Source organism: Anomaloglossus baeobatrachus, chromosome 3 (assembly GCF_048569485.1).
Source record: "Anomaloglossus baeobatrachus isolate aAnoBae1 chromosome 3, aAnoBae1.hap1, whole genome shotgun sequence".
Lineage (NCBI taxonomy): Eukaryota > Metazoa > Chordata > Amphibia > Anura > Aromobatidae > Anomaloglossus > Anomaloglossus baeobatrachus.
In genome coordinates this window covers 2,963,735-2,984,868 of record NC_134355.1, presented here as the reverse complement: position 1 = coordinate 2,984,868, position 21,134 = coordinate 2,963,735, and the positions used below count along the sequence as shown (strand labels likewise).

The following is a 21,134-nucleotide window of genomic DNA, read 5'->3' as shown; positions in this document are numbered from 1 at the left end:
GTGACCGTCCCTGGTGTTGAAGGCGGTCTTCCACTCATCGCCCTCTCGGACTCGCACTAGATTATACGCCCCGCGTAGATCCAGCTTCGTGAAGATCTTTGCCCCGCGGAATCGATCAAATAACTCCGTAATGAGGGGCAAAGGGTATTTGTTTTTGATCGTGATTGCATTTAATCCCCTGTAATCGATACAGGGGCGTAGATCCCCTTCCTTCTTTTGCACGAAGAAGAACCCCGCACCGGCCGGTGAAATAGACTTGCGAATGAACCCTTTTGCCAGGCTGTCCTGAATATATTTGGACATAGCCTCCGTCTCTGGAGCAGAGAGGGGATACACTCTGCCCCTAGGGGGCTCGGAGCCTGGCTTCAGGTCTATTCGGCAATCGTATGGCCGGTGGGGAGGAAGGGTATCTGCGGCCCTCTTGGAGAAGACGTCCCTGTAGGCCTCATAAGGTGTCGGTAAACCTGGCTCCCCTGTATTCCCTGAGGACCCAACCGACCTAATGGTAGCGGGTGGTTCGGTAGTCATGAGGTGCTCACTACAGGATCCTGCCCATGATGAGATCTCCCCTGTTGCCCAGTTGAGTATAGGAGCATGCTGTCTCAACCAGGGGAGGCCCAGTAGGATCTCATCCGTCCCCCCTGGAAGCACCAGGAAGGACACCTGCTCATGGTGTCCTGGTGGTACTTCCATCCTGAGAGGGATGGTGATCTGGGTGATGGGATCGACTAGTAGGGACCCGTTGACTACCCGAACCCTGAGTGGCTTGGGCAAGAGAACCAGGGGAACTGAGTATTGGGTTGCCAGGGAGGTCGAAATGAAATTGCCATCAGCGCCTGAGTCCAGGCAGGCCAGAGCAGAGAAGAGAGTAGTGCCAAACTGCAACTGGGCGCTGATAGTCAACCTAGAGGGAGAAGCAGCGTCTAGGAACCCTCCTCTGATGGAAACTAGACGCTGTCTTTTCCCGACGGTTTGGGACATCGGGTAGCTATGTGTCCCCTCTGCCCACAGGAAAAGCAGATGACACCAGACCGAGAACCTGGGGTAGAGGAGACCGCTTTGGACACCTCCATTGACTCCACGGAGTCGCCTACAGAGCTGGCTGGGAGACCTGTCTGGTGGAAGATGGGAGCCAGACGCTTTTTAGGCCGTGAGGACGTGGGTGCTGAAGAGACCTCGAGCCTCCGCTCCGCCTGGCGGATGTCTATGCGAGAGGCAACCTCAATCAAGGACTCTAAAGTAGCAGGCACCTCACGCGTGGCCAGTGCGTCTTTGACGAACCCTGCCAGGCCCTCCCAGAACACAGGGACAAGGACCTTATCGGGCCAGTCCAGCTCTGCGGTAAGTGTCCTAAAGTGTACGGCAAAGTCCCCGACTGAAGCGGACCCTTGCCGAAGTCGTAGGAGGCGCAGCGCGGAGTCGTGGGTGACTTGAGGCCCGAGGAACACCATTCTCATGGCCCCAAGATAAGATGCTAAGTTATTCACCACCCGATCTCCGCGCTCCCACAACGGCGTGGACCACTTCAGCGCTCTCCCTGTGAGCAGGGACTGGACGAAGGCTACCTTCGCCTTCTCGGTAGCGTAAAGAGTCGCAGACAGCTCTAAGTAGGTGGTAACTTGGTTTATAAACCCACGGCACTCAGAGCTGTCCCCGCTAAAGCGCTCTGGAAGCGCAAGGCGAGGAGACCTTCCGCCCAATAGCACAGCCTGGGTAGCCGCCTGGGTGGCGACTGTCGTCAGAGCAGTCTTGTCGGAGGAAGACTGCTCCACTGCTGCCAAACGTGATTCCAACTGCTGCACATAACGCAGCAACTGCTGCTGCTCTTCAGCCATAGCCAGACCTTTGGCGCGACCGTAATGTTACGAGGGGGACCCGGGGAAGCGTGCCAAGATGGGGAATGGACAGCTTCCGCCGGTCAAGGTCCACTGTGCGGTGTAAGGGACCGCTGCTATGGTGGGTGAAGAGTGAGCGGGTTGCTGCTAGCGATCGTCTGGAATGTCACAGACGATCTATGTACACCGGTCTGCCCTAACCCGTGGGGGTTGTATGGCAGGGATCACACGGCTCGGTGTACCTGTTGCACGGGGAAGCACAGAGGTGCCCACGCACGTGTGCCAGTGGAAGTCACGAGAATATGGCACGAGGGTAGCACAGAGGTGCCCACGCACGTGTGCTTTCAATAACCAGGTGAGTCCGGTGGAGACTCGAGGAGCTCACCTGGGACAGGAACACGGCCTGTTGAAGGAGCTACTGCCGGAGCAGCAAGGCAGGGACACGGCCTGCAAACCAGGTGCTGCCTAAGCAGCAAGGGCCAAGCCCACAGAAGCCGATAATGCCTGAGCAGTGGCGTGGCAGCACGCTGCCAGACATCCAAACATAGAAGGACGGTCGCGCGCCGCCATGATGGCAGGAGGAGCTTTTAAGGAGGTGTAGCTCCAGCCAAGGGCGGGCGCGAGGCGGAGATGACGGACTTGACCCAATCAGGATCCACGACATCCCAGCCTGGCCAGTCAGGATTCACCACGTCACCAGCCTTGTCATCAAGCCGTGTGACGTCAGTGGGCGAATCAGGATCCACCAAGCATAGCACATGCTCACCCTCCTGCCTCTGGGAAATAGAGGCGGGATCCTCGGTCTCACAATGTGTAGAGATAACGGGAGTCTCACTGCTTCCCTGAGCAGCAAACCTCTGCACATTGCGCAACCTCACAGACCTTTGAGGCTGCTGAGCAGGAGGAGCTGCGGCAGGCAAGGAATGGGAGACCGCCTCATTTCTTGCAACAGGAGAACCACTAGGTGTCACCCTTGTGCTGCCTCTCTGAGGAGGTTTCTCCTGCACTCTGCGCAGTCTGGCAGACCTTCGGCGCTGCTGAGCAGGAGCGCTCGTGGCAGGCAAGGAGACTGTCTCATTCCTTGCCACAGGAGAGCCAGGAGGTGTAACACCGTACTGCGGGGCCCGCAGCTGTGACATCACTGCTGAGACATACGCCGTACTGCGGGGCCCGCAGCTGTGACATCACTGCTGAGACATACGCCGTACTGCGGGGCCCGCAGCTGTGACATCACTGCTGAGACATACACCGTACTGCGGGGCCCGCAGCTGTGACGTCAGGGGTTCTCCCCAGTTCATTCTGATCGCGCAGCTCTGTCTGCACTGACAGCTGGCAGTCATACTGTATGTCTGCTCGCTGTGACAGGACAGGGATGTAGCAGAGCTGAATCACCGTGGGACCTCATGTGGATTATGGCGGACCTGGAGGGGTGTTTGGGGGTTAATGAAGGGGTGAAAGAGGGGGATTTTTATTTTATTTCAAATAAAGGATTTTTGGCTGTTTGTGGTTATTTACTTTTACTTACAGATTAGTGATGAGGGGGTCTCAGACACCTGCCATCACTAACCTAGAGCTTAGTGGCAGCTATGGGCTGCCATTAACCCCTTATTACCCTGATTTCCACCGCATCAGGGCAATCGGGAAGTGCTGGGTCCAGCGCCAGAATTGGCGCATGTTATGGATGGGGCCACTTCTGGGGCAGCTGTGTGCTGCTATTGTTAGGCTGGAAAGGGCCAAATAACAATGCCCCTTCCCACCCTAATTATATCAACCCCCAGTTGTTTGCTGCACATTGGCTGGTATTAGAAAAATGGGGGGACCACACATCATATTTTTTTTTTATTTAAATAAATCAAATAATTAAAAAACGTGTGGGATCCCCTCTATTTTTCATATCCAGCCAAGGTACAGCAGATAGCTGAGGGTTGCAGCCTGCAGCTGCTGCTGTTCCTGCGCTGGATATGAAAAAGGGAGGGACCCCACGTCATTTTTCCCCCCAAAAAATTAAACAAAACAGCTGGCCAAGCGAGCTATCTCTCTGTAGAGCTATTCTGTTATTTCTTTATATGCATTCAGTTTCTTTCTTATTATGTATTGTATATGTTTTTTCTATCTATCTATGATCTATCTACTGTATCTATCTATCCCTCTATCTATCTATCCCTCTATCCCCCTATCTATCTATCTATCTATCCCTCTATCTATCCCTCTATCTATCCCTCTATCTATCCCTCTATCTATCACTCTATCTATCCCTCTATCTATCCCTCTATCTATCCCTCTATCTATCACTCTATCTATCCCTCTATCTATCACTCTATCTATCCCTCTATCTATCTATCTATCCCTCTATCTATCTATCACTCTATCTATCCCTCTATCTATCTATCTATCCCTCTATCTATCACTCTATCTATCCCTCTATCTATCTATCACTCTATCTATCCCTCTATCTATCTATCCCTCTATCTATCTATCTATCACTCTATCTATCCCTCTATCTATCTCTCTATCTATCCCTCTATCTATCCCTCTATCCCTCTATCTATCTATCCCTCTATCTATCTATCTATCTATCTATCTATCTATCTATCTCTCTATCTATCTATCTATCCCTCTATCTATCTCTCTATCTATCCCTCTATCTATCCCTCTATCTCTCTATCTATCTATCCCTCTATCTATCTATCTATCTATCTATCTCTCTATCTATCTATCCCTCTATCTATCTATCTATCTATCTATCTATCCCTCTATCTATCTATCTATCCCTCTATCTATCTATCCCTCTATCTATCTATCCCTCTATCTATCTATCCCTCTATCTATCTATCCCTCTATCTATCTATCCCTCTATCTATCTATCCCTCTATCTATCTATCTATCTATCTATCCCTCTATCTATCTATCTATCTATCTATCCCTCTATCTATCTATCTATCCCTCTATCTATCTATCCCTCTATCTATCTATCCCTCTATCTATCTATCCCTCTATCTATCTATCCCTCTATCTATCTATCTCTCTATCTATCCCTCTATCTATCTATCCCTCTATCTATCTATCCCTCTATCTATCTATCTCTCTATCTATCCCTCTATCTATCTATCCCTCTATCTATCCCTCTATCTATCTATCTATCTATCTATCCCTCTATCTATCTATCCCTCTATCTATCTATCTATCCCTCTATCTATCTATCCCTCTATCTATCTATCCCTCTATCTATCTATCCCTCTATCTATCTATCCCTCTATCTATCTATCTCTCTATCTATCCCTCTATCTATCTATCCCTCTATCTATCTATCCCTCTATCTATCTATCTCTCTATCTATCCCTCTATCTATCTATCCCTCTATCTATCCCTCTATCTATCTATCTATCTATCCCTCTATCTATCTATCCCTCTATCTATCTATCTATCCCTCTATCCATCTATCCCTCTATCTATCCCTCTATCTATCCCTCTATCTATCCCTCTATCTATCTATCTATCTATCCCTCTATCTATCCCTCTATCTATCCCTCTATCTATCTATCTATCCCTCTATCTATCCCTCTATCTATCCCTCTATCTATCTATCTATCCCTCTATATACAGTTAGGTCCAGAAATATTTGGCCAGTGACACAATTTTGGCGAGTTGGGCTCTGCATGCCACCACATTGGATTTGAAATGAAACCTCTACAACAGAAGTCAAGTGCAGATTGTAACGTTTAATTTGAAGGTTTGAACAAAAATATCTGATAGAAATTGTAGGAATTGTCACATTTCTTTACAAACACTCCACATTTTAGGAGGTCAAAAGTAATTGGACAAATAAACCAAACCCAAACAAAATATTTTTATTTTCAATATTTTGTTGCGAATCCTTTGGAGGCAATCACTGCCTTAAGTCTGGAACCCATGGACATCACCAAACGCTGGGTTTCCTCCTTCTTAATGCTTTTCCAGGCCTTTACAGCCGCAGCCTTCAGGTCTTACTTGTTTGTGGGTCTTTCCGTCTTAAGTCTGGATTTGAGCAAGTGAAATGCATGCTCAATTGGGTTAAGATCTGGTGATTGACTTGGCCATTGCAGAATGTTCCACTTTTTTGCACTCATGAACTCCTGGGTAGCTTTGGCTGTATGCTTGGGGTCATTGTCCATCTGTACTATGAAGCGCCGTCCGATCAACTTTGCGGCATTTGGCTGAATCTGGGCTGAAAGTATATCCCGGTACACTTCAGAATTCATCCGGCTACTCTTGTCTGCTGTTATGTCATCAATAAACACAAGTGACCCAGTGCCATTGAAAGCCATGCATGCCCATGCCATCACGTTGCCTCCACCATGTTTTACAGAGGATGTGGTGTGCCTTGGATCATGTGCCGTTCCCTTTCTTCTCCAAACTTTTTTCTTCCCATCAGTCTGGTACAGGTTGATCTTGGTCTCATCTGTCCATAGAATACTTTTCCAGAACTGAGCTGGCTTCATGAGGTGTTTTTCAGCAAATGTAACTCTGGCCTGTCTATTTTGGAATTGATGAATGGTTTGCATCTAGATGTGAACCCTTTGCATTTACTTTCATGGAGTCTTCTCTTTACTGTTGACTTAGAGACAGATACACCTACTTCACTGAGAGTGTTCTGGACTTCAGTTGATGTTGTGAACGGGTTCTTCTTCACCAAAGAAAGTATGCGGCGATCATCCACCACTGTTGTCATCCGTGGACGCCCAGGCCTTTTTGAGTTCCCAAGCTCACCAGTCAATTCCTTTTTTCTCAGAATGTACCCGACTGTTGATTTTGCTACTCCAAGCATGTCTGCTATCTCTCTGATGGATTTTTTCTTTTTTTTCAGCCTCAGGATGTTCTGCTTCACCTCAATTGAGAGTTCCTTAGACCGCATGTTGTCTGATCACAGCAACAGCTTCCAAATGCAAAACCACACACCTGTAATCAACCCCAGACCTTTTAACTACTTCATTGATTACAGGTTAACGAGGGAGACGCCTTCAGAGTTAATTGCAGCCCTTAGAGTCCCTTGTCCAATTACTTTTGGTCCCTTGAAAAACTCCACCGCAATGGTCTCCGTTCCAGATGAGCCCGTAAGGTACCTTTACTTTCAAAGCGTCATGTCAAGGCTCGTCTACAGTTTGCTCATGATCACTTGGAGGACTCTGAGACAGACTGGTTCAAGGTTCTCTGGTCTGATGAGACCAAGATCGAGATCTTTGGTGCCAACCACACACGTGACGTTTGGAGACTGGATGGCACTGCATACGACCCCAAGAATACCATCCCTACAGTCAAGCATGGTGGTGGCAGCATCATGCTGTGGGGCTGTTTCTCAGCCAAGGGGCCTGGCCATCTGGTCCGCATCCATGGGAAGATGGATAGCACGGCCTACATGGAGATTTTGGCCAAGAACCTCCGCTCCTCCATCAAGGATCTTAAGATGGGTCGTCATTTCATCTTCCAACAAGACAACGACCCAAAGCACACAGCCAAGAAAACCAAGGCCTGGTTCAAGAGGGAAAAAATCAAGGTGTTGCAGTGGCCTAGTCAGTCTCCTGACCTTAACCCAATTGAAAACTTGTGGAAGGAGCTCAAGATTAAAGTCCACATGAGACACCCAAAGAACCTAGATAACTTGGAGAAGATCTGCATGGAGGAGTGGGCCAAGATAACTCCAGAGACCTGTGCCGGCCTGATCAGGTCTTATAAAAGACGATTATTCGCTGTAATTGCAAACAAGGGTTATTCCACAAAATATTAAACCTAGGGGTTGAATAATAATCGACCCACACTTTTATGTTGAAAATTTATTAAAATTTAACTGAGCAACAAAACTTGTTGGTTTGTAAGATTTATGCATCTGTTAATAAATCCTGCTCTTGTTTGAAGTTTGCAGGCTCTAACTTATTTGCATCTTATCAAACCTGCTAAATCTGCAGGGGGTTGAATACTACTTGTAGGCACTGTACATATTATAAATCTGCAGGGGGTTGAATACTACTTGTAGGCACTGTATCTATGATTCTATTTATCTATTCTTTCTATTTCTCCTATCCATCTATCTATCCCTCTATCTATCCCTCTATCTATCTATCTATCTATCTATCCCTCTATCTATCTATCTATCTATCCCTCTATCTATCCCTCTATCTATCTATCTATCTATCCCTCTATCCCTCTATCTATCCCTCTATCTATCTATCTATCTATCTATCCCTCTATCTATCTATCTATCTATCCCTCTATCTATCTATCTATCCCTCTATCTATCTATCTATCCCTCTATCTATCTATCTATCTATCTATCTATCTATCTATCTATCTATCTATCTATCTATCTATCTATCCCTCTATCTATCTATCCCTCTATCTATCCCTCTATCTATCCCTCTATCTATCCCTCTATCCCTCTATCTATCCCTCTATCTATCTATCTATCTATCTATCTATCTATCTATCTATCTATCTATCCCTCTATCTATCTATCTATCCCTCTATCTATCCCTCTATCTATCTATCTATCTATCTATCTATCTATCTATCTATCTATCTATCTATCCCTCTATCTATCCCTCTATCTATCTATCCCTCTATCTATCCCTCTATCTATCTATCCCTCTATCTATCCCTCTATCTATCCCTCTATCCCTCTATCTATCTGTGATCTATCTATCTATTCTTTCTATTTTCCTATCCATCTATTCTAGCCATCTATCCAATATTCTACATATTTTGTTTCTCCTTTAAAAAACACAATAACAAAAAAGCACCAAAAACACATCTAAAAAGGCATGGAAAACTCACCTACATTACAAGCGGGTTTGTTTTTTTACATTTCCACGCTTTCTCTGAAAAGGTGCAATTTTGGTTGAAATTTTGGTTGCAGTTGTGGTATCAGTTTGTGTGCAGAATAAAACTGCAGCATGCGCATGTAGCATTAGGGTATGTAGTCACGATCAGGGTTCGGTGCGCTGCGGTCACTCTTCTGTTCTCCCTACAGAGGACGAATGCGACTCTGCAGCAAACAATTGACATGCTGTGGTCTGGAACGCCGCACCGCAGATCAGTGTTTGCTGCGGAAAATATCAGCACAGTGGCCACGGGATTTCTAGAAATCCACCCACTATGCTTCTTTGGCGCCCCTGAGGCTTCAGTCGCCACAGGGTACTGTGTTACGGTTGCTGCGAGCACTGGAGACTATGTCCAGATTTCTTGCTACTGCACATGTGCGAGCGCTGGAGACTAAGTCCAGATTTCTTGCTACTGCACATGTGCGAGCGCTGGAGACTAAGTCCAGATTTCTTGCTACTGCACATGTGCGAGCGCTGGAGACTAAGTCCAGATTTCTTGCTACTGCACATGTGCGAGCGCTGGGGACTAAGTCCAGATTTCTTGCTACTGCACATGTGCGAGCGCTGGAGACTAAGTCCAGATTTCTTGCTACTGCACATGTGCGAGCACTGGAGACTAAGTCCAGATTTCTTGCTACTGCACATGTGCGAGCGCTGGGGACTAAGTCCAGATTTCTTGCTACTGCACATGTGCGAGCGCTGGAGACTAAGTCCAGATTTCTTGCTACTGCACATGTGCGAGCACTGGAGACTAAGTCCAGATTTCTTGCTACTGCACATGTGCGAGCACTGGAGACTATGTCCAGATTTCTTGCTACTGCACATGTGCGAGCGCTGGAGACTAAGTCCAGATTTCTTGCTACTGCACATGTGCGAGCGCCGGAGACTAAGTCCTATCTTGGAGCCATTGCCCATGTGCGGGTGACATCATCGCTGACACGAGGTCACATGTCTCTGACACCTTCTATGCCGATTGGTCGCTGGTCATGTGCTTGTGACGTCTTGCTCGGTGATAGGCCAGCATGACGTCACTCCTGTCGTTCTGGCAGCGGATTGGCTCTGGTGTCCTCCATCTTGGATGAGGCACAGAGTCTATATAAGACCCTGACACACGCCGCATGGCGCTCAGTCCTCTTGGTTCATGCATAAGAGTAGACGCTCTGTGCGCGTTCCTCTAGGCATTCCTCTGTCTATGCTAGGTGAGCGCTACCGGCAGGGTAGCGTTCTTATACCTTACAGCTTCGGCTGCTGTCCGTATCCTTACCTCTTAGGGGAGCGGACATAGGCAGGTGCCTGAGGCACATGGTCTGGCTGGGCCTTGTGGTTCGACTCGTAGGTGGACGTTGCCGCTAGGGTAACGTTCCTTATACTGCGTCTGGCAGTTGTTCGTATCCTCGCACACTAGGGGAGCGAACAGAGGTAGGAGCTTTGTGCGGCTTACGCTGCTGTTCGTCTCTTTTGCACCACTAGAAGAGCGGACCTAGGCAGGTGCCATATCTAGTGGTTCGTGTCCTCGCACACTAGTGGAGTGAACGCAGGTAGGAGCTTTGTGCGGCTTACGCTGCTGTTCGTCTCTTTTGCACCACTAGAAGAGCGGACCTAGGTAGGTGCCATTTCGCACACATTGCCTTTGTCTCTGTGATTATTAACAGAGATCATTCCACACACCCTCCAAGTAAGGGAGGAATTGCTTTACTTACTTATTATATCCTTCTGTGAGTTAACAGAGGTATTGCACTCTGCACTTGTGCTATTACTATTTACAGTGGCACACTTATATACCCCTTATCCTCTGCCATAGTCTGCAGCAGAGTCTTTGCACGGTGGACCCTGACTGTCTGATACTCCTTTAAGTTATTATCAGACAGCCCCCCGTAACATACTGTATCTCACTTAAGATGTAGTTCTCATCCCGGGTAAGGAGAGGTTAATCGCTGGTGTTTCTCACATTCACAAACAGTTAAGGGGGCTTTACACGCTACAATATATCTAACGATGTGTCGGCGGGGTCACGTCGTAAGTGACGCACATCCGGCATCATTAGTGACGTAGTTGCGTGTGACACCTACGTGCGATCCAGATTGTACGCAAAAACGTTGATCGCATAAACGTCGTTCATTTTCTAAATATTGTACGATTTGTTGAACGAAACAAGTATATTGTAACGTCTGACACCCTACAAACAACGAGCCTCCTCGTTCTTATGTACGTCATATGCAATACGGCTGTGTGGTTACACGACATGCCTCACGCCCACCGCTTTGATAGTTGTTACCACCTGCGTAACGAGCTGTTCTTCATGCTTTAAAGGCGTACACAACTCTAGTAACTTCCATCATTTATCCCTGTCTTCTGTCCGGTTGAAGTCTCGTGTGCGTACTCATCTGAGACATTAGTGCGTTTCTTTGTCGGCGTCATACATTGGGTTTCTTGGACATTGTTTTTTCATTCCCGGAAAAGGGGAGTAATATGCTGGTGTCATCGTAAACAAGATCTCCAAGATCTAAGGATATATTGATCGATGTGACATCGTGTAGAATATGAATGTGTGATGGCTCCTAGACGACCTATGTACGATCTCTGCAGATCGTATATACGACCTGGGCGTGTCACATCGCATACGAGATCGCATATGAAATTGTAGCGTGTAAAGCAGCCTCTTGGTGCCTTCCCACCGGGGGGATGGCCTGGGGGGGATAGGGGGGTGGCCATCACGAAGCGTGGGACTTTCCCGGTCACTAGGACAACCACCTGGGGGACAGGCACCACTTTGGGAAAAGTGAAGGAGCATTTCTACACATAGTCAGTCAGCCCCGGGTACAGCTTGGGGTGAGGCACACACTGGGACCTCGGTCCAATCTTCTTCTACCTCACACTTCTGGGAGCGTCGTAGGACCCGTGGCTTGGAGCAGGCAGCTCGGCCCGGGCTCTCCACAGCTACACGGGACTCCAGGGTCTGCGGAGAGTGCAGGAAACACCCGCAGCCCGTTCTACATTCCACATACACTGGGATTGGAGGGACCCCAACCAGAAAGGACTCAAAGTGTGAACATCGGCAGTGACATCGAATTGCTTGGGATCGGCTGGGGCCCAGCACGGCGGAGACCAGTGCTTCGGAGGCAGCAACCGGGTTACTTAAAGAACTGTGATAAAACACCTGGAACCCGCAGAGACTGTGTCCGCCTGTCATTCCCCGATGCCGCCGCCCCGCGCCTAAGCGCCTGCCATTACTACTCCCCTCATCATCCTCCCCGGGGCCCGCTCCACCTGTGGGGAGCAGAAACACCTCAGCTGCTACTACCATCCGCCCCGGAGGACAACAACAGCAGCGGTGGGTAATCCCTGGCCACATACCACAGGTGGAGTCACAAAATCAACCTCCACCATCATCCATCATCACCCCCAACCCTGCTCTATTGTACACCTCAGGGCCACGAAACCGGGCAGAAAGGGCCACCTGTGACATCCCCAGACCCGACATCACCAGGCCCGGCGACGAGTAATTTAACCCCTTGCCCCGTGGGTGCTCAACTTGTACTGTACAATGCAGTGTTTTAGATGCAGCTGAAGCAGGCTACATCCAAAACTCTGCAAACATTGATCATGGGCGCCCAGCCTTAGAGAAAGAAGCTATCCATCCACAGGAGCCGGGTGCACCAAGAAATATCTTGCTTTCATCAATAGTTGTGAGTGCCCCTCACCCCTCAGTCTGGTGGATGACGTGTCCCTCACCCCTCGGTCTGATAGATGGAGTGCCCCTCACCCCTCAGTCTGATGGATGGAGTGCCCCCTCACCCCTGGGTCTGATAGATGGAGTGCCCCTCACCCCTCAGTCTGATGGATGGAGTGCCCCCTCCCCCTGGGTCTGGCGGATGGTTTTGGTAGTGGAGTGCCCCACACCCCTCGATCTGGTGGATGGATTGCCCTCACCCCCTGGGTCTCGTGGATGGCGTGCCCCCTCTCCCTGGGTCTAGCGGATGGTTTTGGCAGTGGAGTGCCCCACATCCCTCGGTCTGGTGGATGGATTGCTCTCACCCCCTGGGTCTGGTGGATGGATTGCCCTCACCCCCTGGGTCTGGTGGATGGAGTACCCTCCCCCTGCCTCTGGCGGATGGTTTTGGCAGTGGAGTGCCTCTCACAAGATGTAGGAAATCCTCTCTTACTCAGAGCCACCACGGTGCAGGTCAGTCCAGAGACGGAGAATCCAGATAACGTCAGGCTGACGACAAACATTGGGTATGAAACCGATCCTGCTGAGAGACCCCCAAACACCAGAGACAGCACCAGGGCGAGGAGCAGCATTGCTCGGCGGCCGAACCTAAAGACAGCAGAAGAGGGAAGGTCAGCGGACGCCGCCAGATAGCAGCCATTTATCTGTCAGTACACCTACAGAGTGGGGGAGCAGGACCCCCGAAATATGACATGAGGGCAGAGACGCCTGTCTGGCTATTGGGGGTTTCCACTTCTATGCCCCAGCCCACCAGGAAGGTGATCATTAACCCCTTCAATGCCGATGGTGACGGTTGTGAACGGCTGATCACCCCTCGCATCCACTCACCTGTCAGACAGGTAACCAAAGACGACAGTTCCCAGGGTCACACCAACAAAAAAGGAGGAGGTCAGAATCCGACTTAACCCTTTCTTCTCACACACCAGATCCCACTGTAACAGAAAAGGGGTTCACTTACTAATAATGGTGTAATCTGAAATCAATGGTAAAATAATGTGTGAAGGAACCTTCCCCATCTCATCATACACTCCCGAGGGGTAAGAAGGGTGGGCACACAGGGGAGAGCGCACCGGTCAGTCAGTGATGGCTGGGAGCAAACAGGGGAGAGCGCACCGGTCAGTCAGTGATGGTCGGGAGCACACAGGGGAGCAGTGTCAGTCAGTGATGGCCGGTGGCACACAGGGGAGCGGTGTCAGTCAGTGATGGCCGGGAACACACAGGGGAGAGCTCACTGGTCAGTCAGTGATGGCCGGGAGCACACAGGGCAGAGCGCACCGGTCAGTCAGTGATGGCCGGGAGCACACAGGGAGCAGTGTCAGTCAGTGATGTATGGCGCCCCTGGGCTTCAGGCGCCACAGGGTATTACACCACTTTTCAGGGGTAATATCTATCCCGGGTCAGGACGGTGCCTTCACACACCACACAAAAACAACAGCAGGTGCTTACTCACAGGGGGTGGTCTAGGGCAGACAGGGGAGCCATCCATCACAAAGCATGGGACTTCCCCAGTCGCTAGGACAACCATCGGGGGTGGGCACCACATGGGGTAGAAGTAGGTGCCATCATCACACTTTCAGCAGAACCTTCCTGGGCACGGCTTGTACTGACAACTGGGGTTAGTGTTTCTCTTCGTGGGCCCGTGGCTTGGAGCAGGAGGCTCGGCCCGGGTTCCGGATAGCAACGGGGGCACACTTCACTAACAGACTTCCTCGGGCCCCGGCGGTGACTGCCGACTATCTGGGATTGGCTGGAGCCCATCGTGGCAGAGACCGGTACTCTGGGGCAGCGCCTGAACTACCTGTTAGTAAAATGACTTGGAACTGCAGCCCCTGCGTCTGCCTCTCCTTTACCAGTGCCGTCGCCCAGCGCTGTGGTGCCAATGGGGACGACCTCCTCCCCTGTCCGTCCTCCATCATCCTCCCCGGGGTAATCCCGCTCCGCCTGTGGGGAGCGACACCATCCCAGCTCCAACCTCCACCATCAGCCCCGGAGAGCAGCACCCGCAGCGGTTCCCATCCCTGCCTGTGTACCACAGATGGCGTCACGATCATCCTAATAGACTTTCCTAACCGTCACTACCACCCCTATCATCCGTCCTACCTCCCTACCACCCTCCAACCCTCCATTCTGTACGCCTCGGGGCAACGGAACCGGGCCAGGCCACCCTGTTACGACGCAGAGGATCTGCACCCTCAGCCCGGCGAAGTGTTGGATGAAAACGCCTTCCCCGTGGGGGGCTACAGATGGCCGGGAGCACACAGGGGAGCGGTGTCAGTCAGTGATGGCCGGGAGCACACAGGGGAGCGGTGTCAGTCAGTGATGGCAGGGAGCACACAGGGGAGCGGTGTCAGTCAGTGATGGCCGGGAGCACACAGAGGAGCGGTGTCAGTCAGTGATGGCCGGGAGCACACAGGGGAGCAGTGTCAGTCAGTGATGGCCGGGAGCACACAGGGGAGCAGTGTCAGTCAGTGATGGCCGGGAGCACACAGAGGAGCGGTGTCAGTCAGTGATGGCCGGGAGCACACAGGGGAGCGGTGTCAGTCAGTGATGGCCGGGAGCACACAGGGGAGCGGTGTCAGTCAGTGATGGCCGGGAGCACACAGGGGAGCAGTGTCAGTCAGTGATGGCCGGGAGCACACAGGGGAGCGGTGTCAGTCAGTGATGGCCGGGAGCACACAGGGGAGCGATGTCAGTCAGTGATGGCCGGGGGCACACAGGGGAGCAGTGTCAGTCAGTGATGGCCGGGGGCACACAGAGGAGCAGTGTCAGTCAGTGATGGTCGGGAGCACACAGGGGAGCGATGTCAGTCAGTGATGGCCGGGGGCACACAGGGGAGCAGTGTCAGTCAGTGATGGCCGGGGGCACACAGAGGAGCAGTGTCAGTCAGTGATGGCCGGGAGCACACAGAGGAGCAGTGTCAGTCAGTGATGGCCGGGAGCACACAGAGGAGCAGTGTCAGTCAGTGATGGCCGGGAGCACACAGAGGAGCGGTGTCAGTCAGTGATGGCCGGGAGCACACAGAGGAGCGGTGTCAGTCAGTGATGGCCGGGAGCACACAGGGGAGCGGTGTCAGTCAGTGATGGCCGGGAGCACACAGGGGAGCAGTGTCAGTCAGTGATGGCCGGGAGCACACAGGGGAGCGGTGTCAGTCAGTGATGGCCGGGAGCACACAGAGGAGCAGTGTCAGTCAGTGATGGCCGGGAGCACACAGGGGAGCAGTGTCAGTCAGTGATGGCCGGGAGCACACAGAGGAGCAGTGTCAGTCAGTGATGGCCGGGAGCACACAGAGGAGCAGTGTCAGTCAGTGATGGCCGGAAGCACACAGAGGAGCGGTGTCAGTCAGTGATGGCCGGGAGCACACAGAGGAGCAGTGTCAGTCAGTGATGGCCGGGAGCACACAGGGGAGCAGTGTCAGTCAGTGATGGCCGGAAGCACACAGGGGAGCAGTGTCAGTCAGTGATGGCCGGGAGCACACAGGGGAGCAGTGTCAGTCAGTGATGGCCGGAAGCACACAGGGGAGCAGTGTCAGTCAGTGATGGCCGGGAGCACACAGGGGAGCAGTGTCAGTCAGTGATGGCCGGGAGCACACAGGGGAGCGGTGTCAGTCAGTGATGGCCGGGAGCACATAGGGGAGCAGTGTCAGTCAGTGATGGCCGGGAGCACACAGAGGAGCGGTGTCAGTCAGTGATGGCCGGGAGCACACAGGGGAGCGGTGTCAGTCAGTGATGGCCGGGAGCACATAGGGGAGCGGTGTCAGTCAGTGATGGCCGGGAGCACACAGGGGAGCGGTGTCAGTCAGTGATGGCCGGGAGCACATAGGGGAGCGGTGTCAGTCAGTGATGGCCGGGAGCACACAGGGGAGCGGTGTCAGTCAGTGATGGCCGGGAGCACACAGGGGAGCGATGTCAGTCAGTGATGGCCGGGAGCACACAGAGGAGCAGTGTCAGTCAGTGATGGTCGGGAGCACATAGGGGAGCAGTGTCAGTCAGTGATGGCCGGGAGCACACAGAGGAGCAGTGTCAGTCAGTGATGGCCGGGAGCACACAGAGGAGCGGTGTCAGTCAGTGATGGCCGGGAGCACACAGGGGAGCGGTGTCAGTCAGTGATGGCCGGGAGCACATAGGGGAGCGGTGTCAGTCAGTGATGGCCGGGAGCACACAGAGGAGCAGTGTCAGTCAGTGATGGTCGGGAGCACACAAGGGAGCGGTGTCAGTCAGTGATGGCCGGGAGCACACAGAGGAGCAGTGTCAGTCAGTGATGGCCGGGAGCACATAGGGGAGCGGTGTCAGTCAGTGATGGCCGGGAGCACACAGAGGAGCGGTGTCAGTCAGTGATGGCCGGGAGCACACAGAGGAGCGGTGTCAGTCAGTGATGGCCGGGAGCACACAGGGGAGCGGTGTCAGTCAGTGATGGCCGGGAGCACACAGGGGAGCAGTGTCAGTCAGTGATGGCCGGGAGCACACAGGGGAGCAGTGTCAGTCAGTGATGGTCGGGAGCACACAGAGGAGCAGTGTCAGTCAGTGATGGCCGGGAGCACACAGGGGAGCGGTGTCAGTCAGTGATGGCCGGGAGCACACAGAGGAGCAGTGTCAGTCAGTGATGGCCGGGAGCACACAGGGGAGCAGTGTCAGTCAGTGATGGCCGGGAGCACACAGAGGAGCAGTGTCAGTCAGTGATGGCCGGGAGCACATAGGGGAGCGGTGTCAGTCAGTGATGGCCGGGAGCACACAGAGGAGCGGTGTCAGTCAGTGATGGCCGGGAGCACACAGGGGAGCAGTGTCAGTCAGTGATGGCCGGGAGCACACAGGGGAGCGGTGTCAGTCAGTGATGGCCGGGAGCACACAGAGGAGCGGTGTCAGTCAGTGATGGCCGGGAGCACACAGAGGAGCGGTGTCAGTCAGTGATGGCTGGGAGCACACAGGGGAGCGGTGTCAGTCAGTGATGGCCGGGAGCACACAGAGGAGCAGTGTCAGTCAGTGATGGCCGGGAGCACACAGGGGAGCGGTGTCAGTCAGTGATGGCCGGGAGCACACAGAGGAGCGGTGTCAGTCAGTGATGGCCGGGAGCACATAGGGGAGCGGTGTCAGTCAGTGATGGCCGGGAGCACACAGGGGAGCGGTGTCAGTCAGTGATGGCCGGGAGCACACAGGGGAGCAGTGTCAGTCAGTGATGGCTGGGAGCACACAGGGGAGCGGTGTCAGTCAGTGATGGCCGGGAGCACACAGAGGAGCAGTGTCAGTCAGTGATGGCCGGGAGCACACAGGGGAGCGGTGTCAGTCAGTGATGGCCGGGAGCACATAGGGGAGCGGTGTCAGTCAGTGATGGCCGGGAGCACACAGAGGAGCAGTGTCAGTCAGTGATGGCCGGGAGCACACAGAGGAGCGGTGTCAGTCAGTGATGGCCGGGAGCACACAGAGGAGCGGTGTCAGTCAGTGATGGCCGGGAGTACACAGGGGAGCAGTGTCAGTCAGTGATGGCCGGGAGCACACAGAGGAGCAGTGTCAGTCAGTGATGGCCGGGAGCACACAGGGGAGCGGTGTCAGTCAGTGATGGCCGGGAGCACACAGGGGAGCAGTGTCAGTCAGTGATGGCCGGGAGCACACAGAGGAGCGGTGTCAGTCAGTGATGGCCGGGAGCACACAGGGGAGCGGTGTCAGTCAGTGATGGCCGGGAGCACACAGAGGAGCGGTGTCAGTCAGTGATGGCCGGGAGCACACAGAGGAGCGGTGTCAGTCAGTGATGGCCGGGAGCACACAGAGGAGCAGTGTCAGTCAGTGATGGCCGGGAGCACACAGAGGAGCGGTGTCAGTCAGTGATGGCCGGGAGCACACAGGGGAGCAGTGTCAGTCAGTGATGGCCGGGAGCACACAGAGGAGCGGTGTCAGTCAGTGATGGCCGGGAGCACACAGAGGAGCGGTGTCAGTCAGTGATGGCCGGGAGCACACAGGGGAGCAGTGTCAGTCAGTGATGGCCGGGAGCACACAGGGGAGCGGTGTCAGTCAGTGATGGCCGGGAGCACACAGAGGAGCGATGTCAGTCAGTGATGGCCGGGGGCACACAGGGGAGCAGTGTCAGTCAGTGATGGCCGGGGGCACACAGGGGAGCAGTGTCAGTCAGTGATGGCCGGGAGCACACAGAGGAGCAGTGTCAGTCAGTGATGGTCGGGAGCACATAGGGGAGTGGTGTCAGTCAGTGATGGCCGGGAGCACACAGGGGAGCGGTGTCAGTCAGTGATGGCTGGGAGCACACAGGGGAGCAGTGTCAGTCAGTGATGGCCGGGAGCACACAGGGGAGCGGTGTCAGTCAGTGATGGCCGGGAGCACACAGGGGAGCGGTGTCAGTCAGTGATGGCCGGGAGCACACAGAGGAGCAGTGACAGTCAGTGATGGCCGGGAGCACACAGGGGAGCGGTGTCAGTCAGTGATGGCCGGGAGCACACAGGGGAGCAGTGTCAGTCAGTGATGGCTGGGAGCACACAGGGGAGCGGTGTCAGTCAGTGATGGCCGGGAGCACACAGAGGAGCGGTGTCAGTCAGTGATGGTCGGGAGCACACAGAGGAGCAGTGTCAGTCAGTGATGGCCGGGGGCACACAGGGGAGCGATGTCAGTCAGTGATGGCCGGGAGCACATAGAGGAGCAGTGTCAGTCAGTGATGGCCGGGAGCACACAGGGGAGCAGTGTCAGTCAGTGATGGCCGGGAGCACACAGAGGAGCAGTGTCAGTCAGTGATGGCCGGGAGCACACAGGGGAGCAGTGTCAGTCAGTGATGGCCGGGAGCACACAAGGGAGCGGTGTCAGTCAGTGATGGCCGGGAGCACACAGGGGAGCAGTGTCAGTCAGTGATGGCCGGGAGCACACAGAGGAGCGATGTCAGTCAGTGATGGCCGGGAGCACACAGGGGAGCGGTGTCAGTCAGTGATGGCCGGGAGCACACAGGGGAGCGGTGTCAGTCAGTGATGGCCGGGAGCACACAGGGGAGCAGTGTCAGTCAGTGATGGCCGGGAGCACACAGAGGAGCAGTGTCAGTCAGTGATGGCCGGGGGCACACAGAGGAGCAGTGTCAGTCAGTGATGGCCGGGAGCACACAGGGGAGCAGTGTCAGTCAGTGATGGCCGGGAGCACACAGAGGAGCAGTGTCAGTCAGTGATGGCCGGGAGCACACAGGGGAGCGGTGTCAGTCAGTGATGGCCGGGAGCACACAGGGGAGCGATGTCAGTCAGTGATGGCCGGGAGCACACAGGGGAGCGGTGTCAGTCAGTGATGGCCGGGAGCACACAGAGGAGCAGTGTCAGTCAGTGATGGTCGGGAGCACACAGGGGAGCGGTGTCAGTCAGTGATGGCCGGGAGTACACAGGGGAGCAGTGTCAGTCAGTGATGGCCGGGAGCACACAGGGGAGCGGTGTCAGTCAGTGATGGCCGGGAGCACACAGGGGAGCGGTGTCAGTAGGTGATGGCCGGGAGCACACAGGGAAGCGGTGTCAGTCAGTGATGGCCGGGAGCACACAGGGGAGCAGTGTCAGTCAGTGATGGCCGGGAGCACACAGGGGAGCGGTGTCAGTCAGTGATGGCTGGGAGCACACAGAGGAGCGATGTCAGTCAGTGATGGCCGGGAGCACACAGGGGAGCAGTGTCAGTCAGTGATGGCCGGGAGCACACAGGGGAGCAGTGTCAGTCAGTGATGGCTGGGAGCACACAGAGGAGCGGTGTCAGTCAGTGATGGCCGGGGGCACACAGGGGAGCAGTGTCAGTCAGTGATGGCCGGGAGCACACAGAGGAGCGGTGTCAGTCAGTGATGGCTGGGAGCACACAGGGGAGCAGTGTCAGTCAGTGATGACCGGGGGCACACAGAGGAGCGGTGTCAGTCAGTGATGGCTGGGAGCACACAGAGGAGCAGTGTCAGTCAGTGATGGCCGGGAGCACACAGGGGAGCAGTGTCAGTCAGTGATGACCGGGGGCACACAGAGGAGCAGTGTCAGTCAGTGATGGCCGGGGGCACACAGGGGAGCGGTGTCAGTCAGTGATGGCCGGGAGCACACAGAGGAGCAGTGTCAGTCAGTGATGGCCGGGGGCACACAGAGGAGCAGTGTCAGTCAGTGATGGCCGGGAGCACACAGGGGAGCGGTGTCAGTCAGTGATGGCCGGGAGCACACAGGGGAGCGGTGTCAGTCAGTGATGGCCGGGAGCACACAGAGGAGCAGTGTCAGTCAGTGATGGCCGGGAGCACATAGGGGAGCAGTGTCAGTCAGTGATGGCCGGGAGCACACAGAGGAGCGGTGTCAGTCAGTGATGGCCGGGAGCACACAGAGGAGCGGTGTCAGTCAGTGATGGCCGGGAGCACACAGGGGAGCGGTGTCAGTCAGTGATGGCCGGGAGTACACAGGGGAGCAGTGTCAGTGTAAAAACATTAAAATTAATACATCTAGTTATCAAATATTTTATAGAAGGACATATAAGTTCACAGTTCTGTTTATGTTGGAGGGCATAGTTTATTAATTAAGTTTTTATAAGGGATAAGTATTAAAATATCCATATTGAATATATATATATGCTGAGCATGGAAGGATATATATAAATCCTTCCAGAAGCTTCTGGTAGCTTCTAGAAGCTTATGTCATATGGAACTATATTCAACTATGTTCCACTAGAACACCCTATATGGACTAAACAGCTGGTATATAATACACGATGGAGGGGGCTATTGGCTCGCTCCTCCACATTG

The 21,134-nt window shown here is 53.5% G+C and overlaps 1 protein-coding gene across 1 annotated transcript in view; it reads right to left on the bottom strand.

Moving 5' to 3' along the window:
• Positions 1 to 21,134, bottom strand: part of LOC142294849 (solute carrier family 22 member 7-like) — a 129,078-nt gene that overhangs the window by 71,771 nt on the left and 36,173 nt on the right. The window contains exons 2-3 of the mRNA XM_075337902.1: positions 13,245 to 13,348; positions 12,850 to 13,004 (exon numbers count right to left, since the gene is read on the bottom strand). Coding sequence (XP_075194017.1) covers positions 12,850 to 13,004; positions 13,245 to 13,348 — 259 coding nt within the window. The remainder of the gene's footprint in view (positions 1 to 12,849; positions 13,005 to 13,244; positions 13,349 to 21,134) is intronic.